This window comes from Acomys minous (genome assembly GCF_964271855.1).
Source record: "Acomys minous genome assembly, chromosome: 4".
NCBI classification, from domain to species: Eukaryota; Metazoa; Chordata; class Mammalia; order Rodentia; family Muridae; genus Acomys; species Acomys minous.
The window spans coordinates 101,794,843-101,808,557 of record NC_140486.1 but is presented as its reverse complement, the minus strand read 5'-3'; the positions used below and the strand labels follow the sequence as shown (position 1 = coordinate 101,808,557).

Genomic DNA, 13,715 nt, shown 5'->3' with positions numbered 1-13,715 from the left:
GGCTCTGGAGGCCATTCCTCAGTGCTCTCAAATCTAGGTGGCCGCAGCTTAACTCTTCTGGGGGACTCTCCTAGCTGCTGGTGATCCTTTGCTCACAGATGCATCTCTCCAGTGCCTATTTCAGCTGCACATGGCTATCTTTTTTTTTTTTTTGACTCAACTCTGTGGACACATATGCCTTGCACAGGAAGCCTGAAGACCTTGGATATGAGTTCATAGAGATAGACTGAGGACGGGTGCCTGCATGTGGCGTTGTTAAATATGAAATATGCACCACACAACATATATGGTATAAGAGTAATTGAAGAAATGTGGGAGAGGAGGAAATGGGCACTCCAGGGGGACAGAGACAGAGAGACAGAGAGGTGGGCAGCCATGTGGTGGTGGGCAGCCTGTGATGATGTCAGAGGTTGCTAAGCAACTAGAGGTGGGTATGCTACCAAGCCTAGACACACTTGCCTAGGTAGAGCCTGGCTTTTCTGTCATCCTGTAGAAGTGGAGGAAAGGTTGATAGTGTTGTTATGCACTGTCATGTCCAAGGGCTCTGAGACTGAGGATGTACTTTGTGCCTGTAGCACATACGTGTTAATTTTCTTTCCGGTATCCGTTTTCCTTTCCAATTTTATTTGGATATTCAAATGACTTCAGGGACACTCTTTTTGTTTTAGGCTCAGGATGGGAAGACATGGTGATTAAGAGTCAATCTCATCTGGCGTCATGTAGAAGACAAGGCTCTGGGAACACGTGAACTGAGCATGGGAGACCCACAGGAAAGGAGGGCAGCACCATTCCCTTGGCTCCTGTCCTAGACTGCACAGAAAGGAAGCAGGTATGGAGACGTGCTAATCTATTGTTCTCTGATTTCTGACTGTGAATACAATGTAACCAGCTGCTTCTTCATCCGCTGCCACCAGGACTTCCCTGACTAGAGTGTTCCCTCACAATGTGAGCCCAAGCAAGTGCTTTCTCCCTTAGGTAACGTTTATCAAAAGTATTGTACCACAGCCATAGAAAAGTACCTGAGATGGGAGCTCAGTCAAAAAGGTAATAATAAGTCCTCATAGTGAGTCCTCCATGGTGGCTGAAGATGTCAGAGACTTGCAGGGAGCTGTGCAACAATTTTTCCCCCCAGAATTCATGAACTTCTTATAATCTGTTGGTTCTAGGGGCTTTTTTTTGTTTGGTTTGGTTTTTGAGACAAGTTCCCATAGATTCATAGCTTCAATTGGTCTGAAATTCACTATGTAGCCAAGGCTGGCCTTGGATGGACTCCTGTGCCACCTAAGAGCTAAGACTACAGGTGTGTATTGCTACATATGGTTTCTGCCCTTGGAGAAGAGTCAGAGATGGATTCTAAGTGAAATCACTGAAGTCAATATGCCTCTTGTTTTTTCTGATCAGGTGAATCAATAGCCCCTTTGGAAGTTTAAGATAGATGTGTGGCATCTCTGTCAGGGCCTTCTCTGAACATGGTGAGCCTCTCAGCCTCAAGGTTGAGGAATTCAGGTGGAGTGGAACAGAATTGCAATGCTTCAGAAAGTGTTACACCTTTTTGTGTGGCCTCATAGTCCTCTGAGAGAACGCAGAAGTCATCATCAGGGTTGCCTGGACCTTCTGATTATTATACTGGGCTGTGTGGCCAATCCTCCTGAACTCTGACCCCACAGAGCCCAAAAGCAACAGACATGCAGAGTTTATTTCAGCAAATAGTTTGAGCGCACCATGGAAAGCCATGACTGTAGGAGTTTCTGGCCTCTGATTCATTGTGTCCGTAGTCAGGAAGCAGAGATGAATGTTGGTGCACAGTTTATTTTCTTACTATTGAGCCTGGGGTCCCAGCTCATAGGATGGGCTCCTATAGCCTGCTTCCTTTCTGTGCAGCCTAGGACATGAGCCAAGGGAATGGTGCTGCCTTCCTTTCATGTGAGTCTTCCACGCTCAGTTAACCCAATCTAAACAATCATACATGTGAACCTGGAGGCTTGTCTTCTTACATGACTCCAGATGAGGCTTTGGGAGTCCACCATCTTTGTAGCATTACGGAAGTCTGAACTTTACAGTCCCAGCTTCCCTCACCCCTCCCTCGCTGCCTTTGACGTCCAAGGCCAGGCTTTGGTCCCCTAAGATGCACTCACTGTACTGAGTTGACTCTAGGCCTGGGTGTTTTCTAAAGGCAAGGGACACATGCTTACACATCCACAGGGAACTCTGAAAGGCTCTGGGTGCCTATGTACTGTGGGTCTGAAAGCAGAGGATGGCCATAAGCAGTGTGTATCTAAAAGGCTGGAGCAATACATAGTATGAAGCTGCATTGGGTCAGCTTACAGGTAAGCTGAGTCAGTCATCCAAAGAGTGACTACAGGACTGCCTTTACTACAGGACTGAAAAGATGGGGTGGAAGTGGGGCAGAATCCCCAGGAAGGGCTGGGTGCCTGAAGTGGGGTGGCCCAGGGTGGGAGGCACAAAGAAAAGTGTTCATTGTGATTGGAGTTGAGAATCTTTCCCAGGTCCTTTAACATAAGACCTTACCCCTCAGTATCTGAGGTCAGGAGCATGGATGTGTTTTAGTTGGCTGATTTGAAGGCTCAAGTGGGAAAGTCTATTTCCCACTGGCTGTAGGCCAGATGCCACACAGAACACCACCCATATCCCCCCCAATGTCAGAGCCAGAGTCTGCTTAGAAGCTGCCCACCATCCTGAGTTCTGCCATGTAGTAGAGAAGGCAGGAGGCAAACACCTCTGATCTAGGACCTGTCCTCTATCTTCCATGAGAGCCACTACAGAAGTCAAGTGATCCTAAAAGTACGGGGAATGGGTCACTACTTTTCCAAGTGCCCCTCTGCACATCTGCCCACTGCTGTTCCCCCAGCCAGAGGCCTCACCCTCCTCCTCTTTCAAGACACAAAGGCCTTCTATGACTCAGACTGGTGTGCATCACCTGGTGGTTGTATTGCCCAACTTGCTGTGTACTCAGAGACCTTGAGTGGAGATTTCAGGGTTCACCTTGTTCCTTTTGGTGCTCTGGGTCCAACAGAACCTTAGTTGAGAGGCATTACAACATGACCCTGAAAGCAACATTTCAAGAGGAAGGGGGCTGGACCAAAAAGCAAGACCAAAAGCCAGAAGGACATCTCCCTGCTGGCATGGAGCCTGGTGCAGACTGTACTGCGGTAGGCAAAAGCTGCACTAGAAAAATGGCGGAAGTTAAGCCAGGGGGTCCATGTAGGAACAGTTGGCCGGGCAGTGAGGCTGTTCCAGCACCACACCAGTCACTCATTTTTCACAATTTTATTTGTTTTCAAAATGTTATTTGAGATGTTGGGGAGAAACAGCCAACGTATACATTCCCTTACTTCGTCACGCCTGGCATTTTACCCACTCTCGATAGGATCTTTCTCTGGCTTTGGTCTAACTTCAGATCTCTTTGGCAGTTCCCCTCTGCTGTCCTCTGGTTGCTGCCTGGTGCTGTTTGAAGTCCACCAGGGCAGAGCTCATTGCCGCGTCACACTTGGGCTCGGTAGTTGCGACTTGCTGTGGACAGATTGACAACAGGGACACCCATTAGAACATAGCCATGAGAATCCTTGTCCCCAGGAACTCAGCCACCGGAACTCTAGCATCTCAGGCTGAGATTGCTGGTTTCTGCTGAGGACCACCCCCATGAAGGTGGCTGGGACAGAGCATGTCCCTTGCTCTCCTGCTCACCCTTCACTTACCGTCATCTCCTCGTTTCCTACTCTTCAGGCTGCTCTTCCGGTATTTTCTCTTGCTGCCACCCCTCTTGACGCCCTTGTGAGGAGCTCGGTTCTTGCCTCTCCTCAGGCCATGGCTCTTTAGCTTGCGGCTGGTCGACATTGTAAGTTCTGCCAAAATGAGGGGCTTTGCAAGGCCGGCAGGGCCAGGAGTCCATGTATTTAAAGCCTTAGCCATTGTGACTGCAGAGGGGTGTGGCCTAGCAGCTGGGTGGGGCTTTCTTGTGATGTCACTAGTCTTTGATACCCCTTAGTGCTACATATGAAGCAAGGCAGCCTGTGCAGTGCAGCTCAAGTCTGGTTCTCAATTTTGAGATCCTCCTTTTAGGTTTACGAAGGCTTTTCAGACAGGTACTGAATGACTAAGTCCCACTTCTGTACAAGGCCTGGGAAGAGTTTTACTGGTGGCCATTAAAGTATGTTGTCTGGAGGGAATTTAAAAGTCACTAAGTGTGCATGTATCAGTCTCACAGTGCCTGCAGGCAGCAAATGCATTTTCATAAACACTTGAGTCTAGGAGAGCTGATTCCTTCCCAATCTTTGTACTTTAGACACTAGGGCCTGAGTAAGTTTTGGTTTGTCTTATGTGGTTTGGGATCTTTGGCAATGTCCCTGGTTTCTATCCGCTACCAACCAGTAGGACCAGAACCCCTGAAGATGTGACAAAGATCTTTCCCAAAGGTTTCTACTTGTCTGTTTGGGAGCTGAGGATGTTACGTGTTTGGGGTCTAGGGAAATAGTCTAAAGGCATAGTCTAGAGACAAAAGTCCTGTGTGCATGGGACTTCCAACCTAGTGGATGAAGTTTGTTACAGCACTGATCAGCCATCTACACAGTGAATTCTGTTGATGCTGCTAAGTGGGGATGGGAATGAATAAAAGACCAAAGCAGCAGTTCAGGAGAAAGGATCTGATAGTGGCTGAGACAGAGCCAGGCAAAGATGGAGTCTTGGAGATGGATGTGGCGGATGAGAGCAGATGGTGTCAAGGAGTGGCCTGTTTCTGTGTAATGCAGCTGTGTGGATGCTTGAGGTGCCAGGATCAGTCAGGCTGGGCTTTTGAATATGGGTTTGAAGTGTGTTTGTGACTTCTAAATAGAGAAACTAAGCAATGATTGTTGAGTATATGAGTCAGGAAGCCTCGTCATGCAACATTTTGGTCCTTCCTTAACTCATACTGAGTTCAGACAAACTTCAGCAGCCACAGTTTTCTCTATTACTGTTCTTAATCAAGAACCGAGCAAACATGGAGGAGGAGGTTTCTTAGCAAAAGTTGCTTGAATAGAAGAGAGGATGTAGTTCAACCCCCTGCCTTATGCTTCTCATGTTTATAAGTAAGAAAAGATGTTGCAAGTGCCACTTCCTTTCATGCTTTAGTAGCCTTTTCACTGGTAGTGTCAGCTCAACAGTCCACAAGTCTCATTATGGCACCCTCTTCACATTCTTAACACTTCCAGGTGCACTTGAGGATGCTTTGGTATCTGCTTTTCTTCCAACCCGCATTGTGTTGTAAGGTACCACTTTGTGACTTATTCCCACAGAGAGGGTGGAGCTATACTTGCCCTTTTGTATCTCAAGCTCCTCTGTCCATTCCAGCCTTTCCTCCTTTCACTCCTACGAACAGGCCCATGAGAACGCAGATCTCCAAGAAACCCAGGACTTAGCTCACCACTTAGAGCTTGGTGCTACATGATCCTGCCATAGAGTGGGGTCGCCATGAGCCTTTGTGGAATACGTTGGTTAAAAAGATAGGATTTAGTTTTCTTAAATTATCATATTTTTCCCACTTTGTCCTACAGTTCTAAGGAAGATTTCCCCCACATTTCACATACTCATTGCCCGTTATCCTGTAACATCTATGAGAAAGTCCATTTTGTGCCTTGATTAGTGTGTGGTGTGTTGGTCTCCACAGAAGACAGCCTGGCTTGGTTCTGGCTCTGGTTAGATTTTTCAAGACTCTTGTTGACAAATAACTATGATGCGCTAGGTGAATAGATGGTCTCGGAGATGAGTTGGTGGTGGTGTGGTCCCCTTGTAGTTATCAACATCCTCCACAGGAAACATTCTCTCCTGTGGATTTCTTTCCTCCACACCTTGCCTTATCCAATGGGACTCAGGTTTTGTTTCTTTTTTAAAATGTCTGATTAACAAAAGGAAGAAGTTTCTCATAGTAGTTGGCAGAGAGGTGGGGGAGATAGCCTTTGTGGAAGAAAAATGTGAACCCCATTTTTAGAGTTGTTAGGTGGATGTACCTTCTCTCCTGAGCTGGTCATACGGAGAGACCATATGTAATGCCTTATCTGCTATCAGGACAGCTATGGTCACACTTGGGACTAGGACGGTCAGCCCACCATAATGAGAAAGATTTGGTGAGAACAGTTCAACCCTCTGGTGTTCTGTGCTCACTTCTGTATTTCAGAGGAACTGGACCTTAGGTTTAAGATTTTTGTTTTCCTTGGATGGTCCTAGAGACAGGATACCGTTTCTTTTACCAACTACCACCTTCTTAGAACCTGTTCTTCCCAAGATGCCTTGAGATCACAGGGGAAAAGGCATTTGAGAGCTAGGGAAGAAACAAACAAAAAGGTCTCATCTTCAATTCTATTTCAGACATCATTCTGAGAAACTTGAGCTGAAGAGAGCAATACACGGAGAAGCGAGTCACCTGCCAGGCAAAGGTGAGACTGGGGACCTGAGGGTTGGCTGTTATACCATGTCTCCTGAGTGGACAGAGCAGGCTTGAAATCAATCACTGTTGAGTTGCTTTTTCTGTCCCAGTGAAGTAGCCAAAGGCAGCTTAGTAGGAGACCCATGAACTCACATCTGGCCCTGAGCAGGTTCAGTGGAAACCCCCATATAATGGAGAAACATCTGGTAACTCTGTCTGCTCAATATCTCTGTCTTTATGCTGGCTTCTGCTGTTTTATTTTGATGTGAAAAAACAACAACATAGAATAGCCAGGTAGACCTGTTTCTTGCACACCTTGGCTTGCCCTATGGAATTCGCCTTTGTTTCTTATATAGATAGAAGTGGTTAGCTTCTGTTAGACGTTGGAGAGGGGATGGAGACAGCCAGGGAAAGGGGAAAGAAGCGAGAGAAATTGCTTTCTGGCCTTTATGAAGAGGAACTATCAATTCCACAGGTAGGAAAGACAAGTTCAGAGTGTTATTGTTGTGACAGCCGTATCTCCAGCTGGATCCTTTCTCGGCTCCAGACTCCACTAAGTCAAATAGATATCTTCACAGGACCAGATCTGCCCAGCAACTCAGGGCTTTATTGAGAGGAGTTTATTGAGAGGGAGAATGGAAAAGCTTCCAGCCCTTACACATGGTGGTGACTAAGCCCGAGTCCCTCTCCGATCAGCTGGGGAGAGAAGACCTTCTACCCTGTTCACATGAACGCCCTTCTTTGTGTACTGCTGCTCATGTCATAGCTCAAACACACCAGGAGCATCGAAAGAGAGAGGCTGGGGTAGGTGAAAGTGGATGAAGGTCAGAGCTTCCGAGCCCAGAATGTATCTGATGTTTTTGGTAGAGAAACCAAGAGACACCAGAGACCTAGGGCGAACTTTTACTTAGCTCACTTCTACCATCAAGTGCTGGAGACATTTTGGAGCACTTTGGTTCTACAGATGTTCTCTTGTTTTTCTGCTTGGCTCCTCTCCCATCTACACAGACATTGAGCTTTTAGGGAGATCTTTCAGGGGTCCTTGTCCTGTTTATTTTGGGGGCCCTTTTTCTAAAGGAGCTGACCCACTCTTGTTGGTCTCCAGGCTGAAGAGAACTGCCCATTGCTCTGCAGGGGCCTTCCTGCTTGGCTTAACAACATGTCTGCCTTTTTCTTTTGCACACGTGTTAGGATCATGGCACCCAGGAGGCAGAGGCAGGTGGATTGGTGTTTGAGGCCAGCTTAGTCTACAAAGTGAGTCCAGGACAGCCAATGCTCCACATAGAAACCCTGTCTCAACCTCCCACCCTCCCCCCAAAAGAAAATTTCAAAGGAGAGGGCTAGGACAAGTGGTATGGTATATCTGTTTAAGTTTCAGACAGTCCTTATACTTGCTGGTAAATCTAGAGAATTCAGAAGGGCCCAGATAACATTGTCCACTTTCCTGCCCCTTCTAACTTGCATATAAAGAACATACCTGTTCCCAGAATACCCTGGCAGTGTAGTATCCTTTAGTTAGAGGCCATATGGTCTATAGAAATGAATGTGTTTTAATCCATTTATCAATGGAGTAGGGACATTTGTGTTTGGAGTGTTTCAGGAGAACATAGGAAATAGGCCCAGGATGGAGGGGGTAAGCAAAGTCAGACTCCATGCCCAGAGCTCATTCCCAGCCCATGTTTCTTGCCATGGGCCATGACGCATGGTTGAACTGTCTTTTTCCCTCTTCTTTCCCATGTCTGATTCATTTGCCTTGCTTCTTTATTCTCTTTCTGTTCCAAGAGCTACTAGAAGTGGCTCCAAGAAGCATCACTTACTATGAGAAACCTGCCCCCCCCCCCAAGTATTTGCCGCTAAGAGGGGAAAGGGTTCGGAGGTTGCCACATGTTCAGGCTAGTACCCTCATAATTGATGATACAAAGCATTGTGACTACTGGGCTGGTGCCAGTGCACCAGGCAGAGGAGGTACCAAGTGGTCACATGATACCCCACAGCAAGGGTGTATTATAAGAAGTATTATTGTTTTTAATTTGTTTATTCACTTTATATCCCAACTGTAGCCCCTCCTTCCGCTCCTCCCTGTCCCACTGTCCCTCCTATTCCTGCTCCCCTATTCCTCAGAAAAGGGGACCCTCCACCTACCCCAGCTTATCAACTTACACTAGGGGTGAGCACCTCCTCTTCCCCTGTGGCCTGGCAAGGCAGTCCCACTAGGGGAAGTGATCAAAAAGCAGGCAACAGAGTCCATGCCAGAGACACCCCCCATGTCCCTTACTAGAGAACCCACATGAAGCCTGAGCTGCCCATCTGCTACATCTGTGTAGGGGGCCTACGTCCAGTCTACGCATGGTCCTTGGTTGGTGCTTCAGTCTCCACAAGCTGCTCTGGGCCCTGGTTAGTTGGTTCTATTGGTGTTGTGGAGCTCCTGTCCCTTCCAGGTCCTTCTATACGTCACCCCACTTTCCCACAAGACTCCCTATGCTTCGCCCAATGTTTGGCTATGAGTCTCTGCTTCTGTTTGGATCCATTGCTGGTTGTAGCCTCTCTGAGAACAGCTGTGCTAGGCTCCTGCCTTGTTCCCTCTCTTCAATCACTTCTGCTGTCGGATCTATTTCCCCTTCTGGGTGAGATTTAATCATCCTCCCTTGGGTCTTCCTTGTTACTCATCTTCTTTGGGTCTGTGAATTGTATATTTATTCTGTACTATATGGTTAAAAATCTGCTTATAAGTGAGTACATGCTGTGTGTGTCTTTCTGGGTCTGGGTTACCTCACTCAGGATGATATTTTCTAGTTCCATCCATTTGCCTGCAAATTTCGTGATTTCCTTGTTTTTAATGGCTGAGTAGTATTCATTGTATAAACGTCCCACAATTTCTTTATCCATTCGTCAGTTGAGGGACATCTAGGTTGTTTCCAAAGTCTGGCTATAACAAATAAAGCTGAGCAAGTGTCCTTGTTGTATGGTGGAACATATTTTGGGTTATAGATTTGGGTTATAGTACTGGATAAGTATTATTATTATTATTTTTTTTAACATGAATGACATAACCATTCTGACCAGGCTTAGATGAAGAGAATAAGAATTCAATTTTTCCCCAGAAAGACAGAGTTTCCTTATGGCTTATCTATTTGCTTGCAGCCATCACTGCTTGTGTTCTGACAGAATCCTCAAAACTGTTGTGTTGTTTTTTTCTCATATAATCTGCAGATAAAACGGAAGTACTGCCCCTAATCCTCATATTCCTATGTTGGGAGAGCACAAGTAACTTGCCTAGAAAAAGCTTAGGTTGTGTTCAAATGCTGCAGTAGTTAAATTTGGAGCAGCCTCACTCTCATCAGCTGAAATTTGACAGGTAATGCTACAAGATGGCCTGGCTTCTGGTAGGGACTCTGTCATAAGCAGAGATGTCTCTTTCCCCCATAGACCACCCTTCTGCAGTGGTGATAGGGACATTGCTGTAGTGGAGGAAAGACAAACAAACTGAGCTTAGCACAGTTTCCTGGTTAAGGTAGGAGACTCTAAAGAAGCCCTTCAGGCCAGCACACAGGAGCTCTTGCAGGCAAAATCACTGCCTCCAAAAGTCAGTTATATTATTCCTGGTGTAAGACAAATCTGCTCCCATCTTGCTAAAAAGTTGTGGAGCACAAACTTAGGGTCCCCCTGATTTCTGGGCTCTTTGTGATGCATACATTTCCTTGCCTCTGCCACCTGCCTGTCTCTCTCCTCACCTCAGGCACTTTGTAGACAGGAAGAAAGAAAGAGAGTGCTATGTAAACTTCCTGTTTCTTGCTCTCCTTCCCTACCCTTGTTGGTCCTAAAGAATGATTTTCTGCCTTTGTTTTCTTTTGTGAAGAAATCCTGGAAACTCGGCTTTAAAGGTTGGATATGGTTTATCTCTTAGGAGCTCATTGTCAACTCGACCCTGTTGTGTGGCTCCATCAAACAGCCATTTTACTTAGGCTCAACCTTTGGTGTGTTCTTAGATTCTCTCTTTTTCTTCATCGTAGTTACTAAATCTGCATCTGTGGTGTCCACAGTTATATGAAAATAAATAGTAGCCCATTTTGAGAATCTTTGTTCCCTTCAGATAAACTATTTTGGGGGGCTGCTTAAGGTTTTCTTTTCTTTCAGTGCTGCCCAGGGAAGCTTCCTGTAAACAAGGCTAACTGGGAAACTTTCCTAGCTGATGTAGTCTATATTCTTACCTTTCTCTTCTACCTCTAGCATCCTTCTCTAGCCAGACATTTTTTTCTATCAGGTAACCTCTATTTCTGTAGCCAAATTGAGTATGAATAACTGAATGTTCATGGAAAAATCTGATTCTTAATACCCAAAAAATTCCTCATTCTATGGCTACACCATTATGAGATATCATGTGATGGTGTAGCCATCTCATAATTTCATATTTACTAGATTCTGTCTTGATTTTTTTCTGTACACAACTTAAGATATTGGGCTTGAGGTTGAAGCTGTATCTTTGAGATGTTCTTGGATAAAGGAACAAGGATGGTAGATTTTAATAAGGATGCTGGACATATTGTTAGAGAGGGGCAGGAGAGGGGAAACATTTTGGGTATATATCAGTGTCAAAGCTTCTCAAATTGTCACTGAAATTATTGTCACTCAAGTCCCTTCTCAAGAGTTTTCTAGCATCAAGGTAATGAGACCAATAGTGCCTACTTATTGAAAAATGCCAGAAGGCATTTGGAAGGTACAGTGGATGTCATTTGGTTTGAATCCCTCATATAAAGCTCTTATGTAGACACTGATGAGTATCAAGTCAATTTAAGGACTGACTATTGGAATATTCCAGTATGCTCCCAGCCACCCAAGCAAGCTCTCCTCTTACTTTCAGCTATTGTGACAGTGTATCATCAGTCATCAGGTCCTCTCACTAGGAAAGTCCATGTCATAGACACTTACATAGGGAGGATGGATGGACTGCTTTGGCTGATGGACTTGGGGTGAGAGAGAGAAGGATGTCTAGGAGAGCAGCCAGAGGACATTATTTCAACCAGAGCCTCTCTGCTGACCAGAGTTGGGGACCGTGAGAAGATGGCGAAAGCCTATAAATGTTGGTGTCCAACATGTTGCATGAAGGATTTCCCACAGAGACCCAAAGCAAAGAAATCACCCCAGAAAAGGAAAAAAGGCCAAAGGTACTGATGACACTTTCTGATTACAAAGGGGACTCTCAAGATTGAGGAATTGCCATCTTAGTTTGACCAACTTCCTAAAACAGCACACTTTATCTAAAGTAGGTGTGTCGAACCCGTACGTTCTGTGCTAGCTATGCTAGCTGTGAATACACCCAAACGCATTTGCTGACAACAGTATCATATCACAACTTTGAAAGGTTAGACACCCTTGAGAGCATTGAGCATAAAGTACAGCTCAGCATACAACTTCTAAAATTCTCTTAGCTACTTTTCCTACCTGCCCCTCCCCTTCCCCAAATGACACATCTCTTTTTCCACTTGCACACAAAGAGCCAGATGTCCTTGTTCCTGGTCTTTGTGCTGTAAAGTCTCCCTCTGGTCTTGTCCACTCGGTAGGAGACACTGATGTTATCACTGGACCTACCTCCTTGAAGGTGGCCTCTCAGAGACTTTGAAACCCTGCCTGTGATGGCATTTTCAGCTAACAGAATTGGCAAGGTCCCTCTAAAGAAGACAAAACCATCCAATGTTGCCTCACAGCTTCTCATTTGTCTCCTCAGTGAGGCTCACATGCTTTGGCTGAAGAAACTGTTGGATTCCATGCAGTACCAAGTCATGCTTGTCCCCATGACTGACTCAGAGGACAGTGCCTCCAGCTGCAGGCCTAAGACCATCATCATCATCATTGACCTGGCCTCTCCACCCCAGGGTCTCTAAATAAATCCTCCTCTTTCTCTGAAAAAAAAAAAAGGTGCTTTTGAGTGTAATTATTTAGCTAAGAAGTAATAATGTGCGGTCCCTGGAGTACCCCAGCCTTAAAAAAAATGTAATAAGATAGCGGGGTGTGGTAGCTTGAGAGAGAAGCAAATGAGTCAGAGGAAACATGTCATTTTTTTTCCTGTTTGGAAGATTACTAGTGAAATTCATGGTTGGGCTTCGGCTTGGGATACATTGGGATGCTTTCTGGCTCTGAAAGCAGCTTAGGTTGATAACCTCTCTAAACTGGGCCAGATATTGGCTAGTGTGCTGCTGTGAAACAGCTGGATTCCTATCAGCTTACACTTCCAGATTCGTCTGTTAGCAGCAATGGAGAAATATATTTTTCAAAGAAAAAGCCATGTCACTCCATCCCTAGCCCAGTATATGCATGAGGAAGAGTGAGCCTACAACAGTAATATGCCGGATCAGTAAAGGACAAACTCCCTAAATTTCTCATAGAGTGCCCTAGCTCTAATGTATGGCAGGGCAATTTGGGGGTCAAATATCTTAGAGATATTTGGTATTCTTTGCGTGACTGAATTGTGTATAATTTACATAAAGGTACCAGCTCTACCTCTGGTCGTTACTAACACACTGCAGATGTTCTGCCAACAGAGTCCCTTCTTGTGGAGGTCATCAGTGTGCTTCTGAAAAGCCCATGGTGGTGGTGGGGGATCAGGAAGACCTTTCAGCCTTAGGATGAGAGTTCAGATCCCTGAAACTCAGATAAAAAAGAAGAATGGGTCTGGTGGCCCCAATGTAATCCAGCACATGGGAGACAGGGACAAGGAATTTCCAGACCAGGCTGTGGGTATCAGTGATGAAGATAAGTGATGTCAACCTCGGGCCTCCATACCTCCACGTACTTTGCTTCACCAATTTAGGTGAGTAGAGGGCTGTGGGTAATCTGGAAGGAGATAAGGGGGAAAGAATATGATCATAATGCATTACACAATGAAGCACATGGTAAGGAAGAAGGCTGGAGACCTCTTCCCCCACCTCCCCCCCACGCGAGAGATTGGATTCTTTGTTCTTCATCATCTTATGCCAATTTTTGCTTCATTTTCCCAAGAGGTTCATGAAATGTTTGTGGTAATATGTTCCTCTTTCTTTGACAATCTTTTCGGATCTCTTTATACAGTGGCCTCCTGCTACTTTTTTTTTAGTGGGATGGTACTTTTTTTTTTTATTAATAAGATCATTTGTGTAGGAGTGGAGAAGGTGGGGAGTCGAGCTAGGGTATGAGACCTACATGTCCAAACCAGATGTTTCTCAGGCGGCTAAACCAATGAAAGGAAGAAGACAGCCAATAGACAATTTATAGGGTGTGGCCTTGTGTGGTACAATACTGGCCATAACGTTACAGTCACATGATC

The 13,715-nt window shown here is 45.6% G+C and overlaps 1 protein-coding gene and 1 long non-coding RNA gene across 6 annotated transcripts; one reads left to right on the top strand and one right to left on the bottom strand.

Annotated features, from left to right (window-relative positions):
- The first annotated feature begins 429 nt into the window (after window positions 1-429).
- LOC311595648 lies at window positions 430-12,310 on the top strand. 5 transcript variants are annotated; one of them, XR_014778519.1, is made up of 5 exons: window positions 430-463; window positions 669-829; window positions 6,361-6,428; window positions 11,277-11,580; window positions 12,141-12,310. It is a non-coding gene; the product is annotated as an uncharacterized lncRNA (long non-coding RNA). The 5 variants fall into 5 exon arrangements; XR_014778518.1 differs by lacking the exon at window positions 11,277-11,580; XR_014778521.1 differs by lacking the exons at window positions 430-463; window positions 669-829 and adding an exon at window positions 3,993-4,103.
- On the bottom strand, window positions 3,299-3,899 carry TNP1 (transition protein 1). Its single transcript, XM_084778566.1, has 2 exons — window positions 3,717-3,899; window positions 3,299-3,531 (listed from the first exon to the last, which is right to left on the bottom strand). Exons 1-2 carry the CDS (start codon window positions 3,853-3,855, stop codon window positions 3,503-3,505), a joined length of 168 nt encoding a protein of 55 aa, XP_084634692.1. The 5' UTR covers window positions 3,856-3,899; the 3' UTR covers window positions 3,299-3,502.
- Window positions 12,311-13,715: the final 1,405 nt, after the last annotated feature.

What these genes read in the sequence shown, in the direction of transcription:
- TNP1 (XM_084778566.1), bottom strand. Translation starts at nt 3,855, where the DNA reads ATGTCGACCAGCCGCAAGCTAAAGAGCCATGGCCTGAGGAGAGGCAAG. An exon ending in TAGGAAACGAGGAGATGACG is followed by an intron (nt 3,532 to 3,716) that starts GTAAGTGAAGGG and finishes ATCTGTCCACAG; the next exon opens with CAAGTCGCAACTACCGAGCC.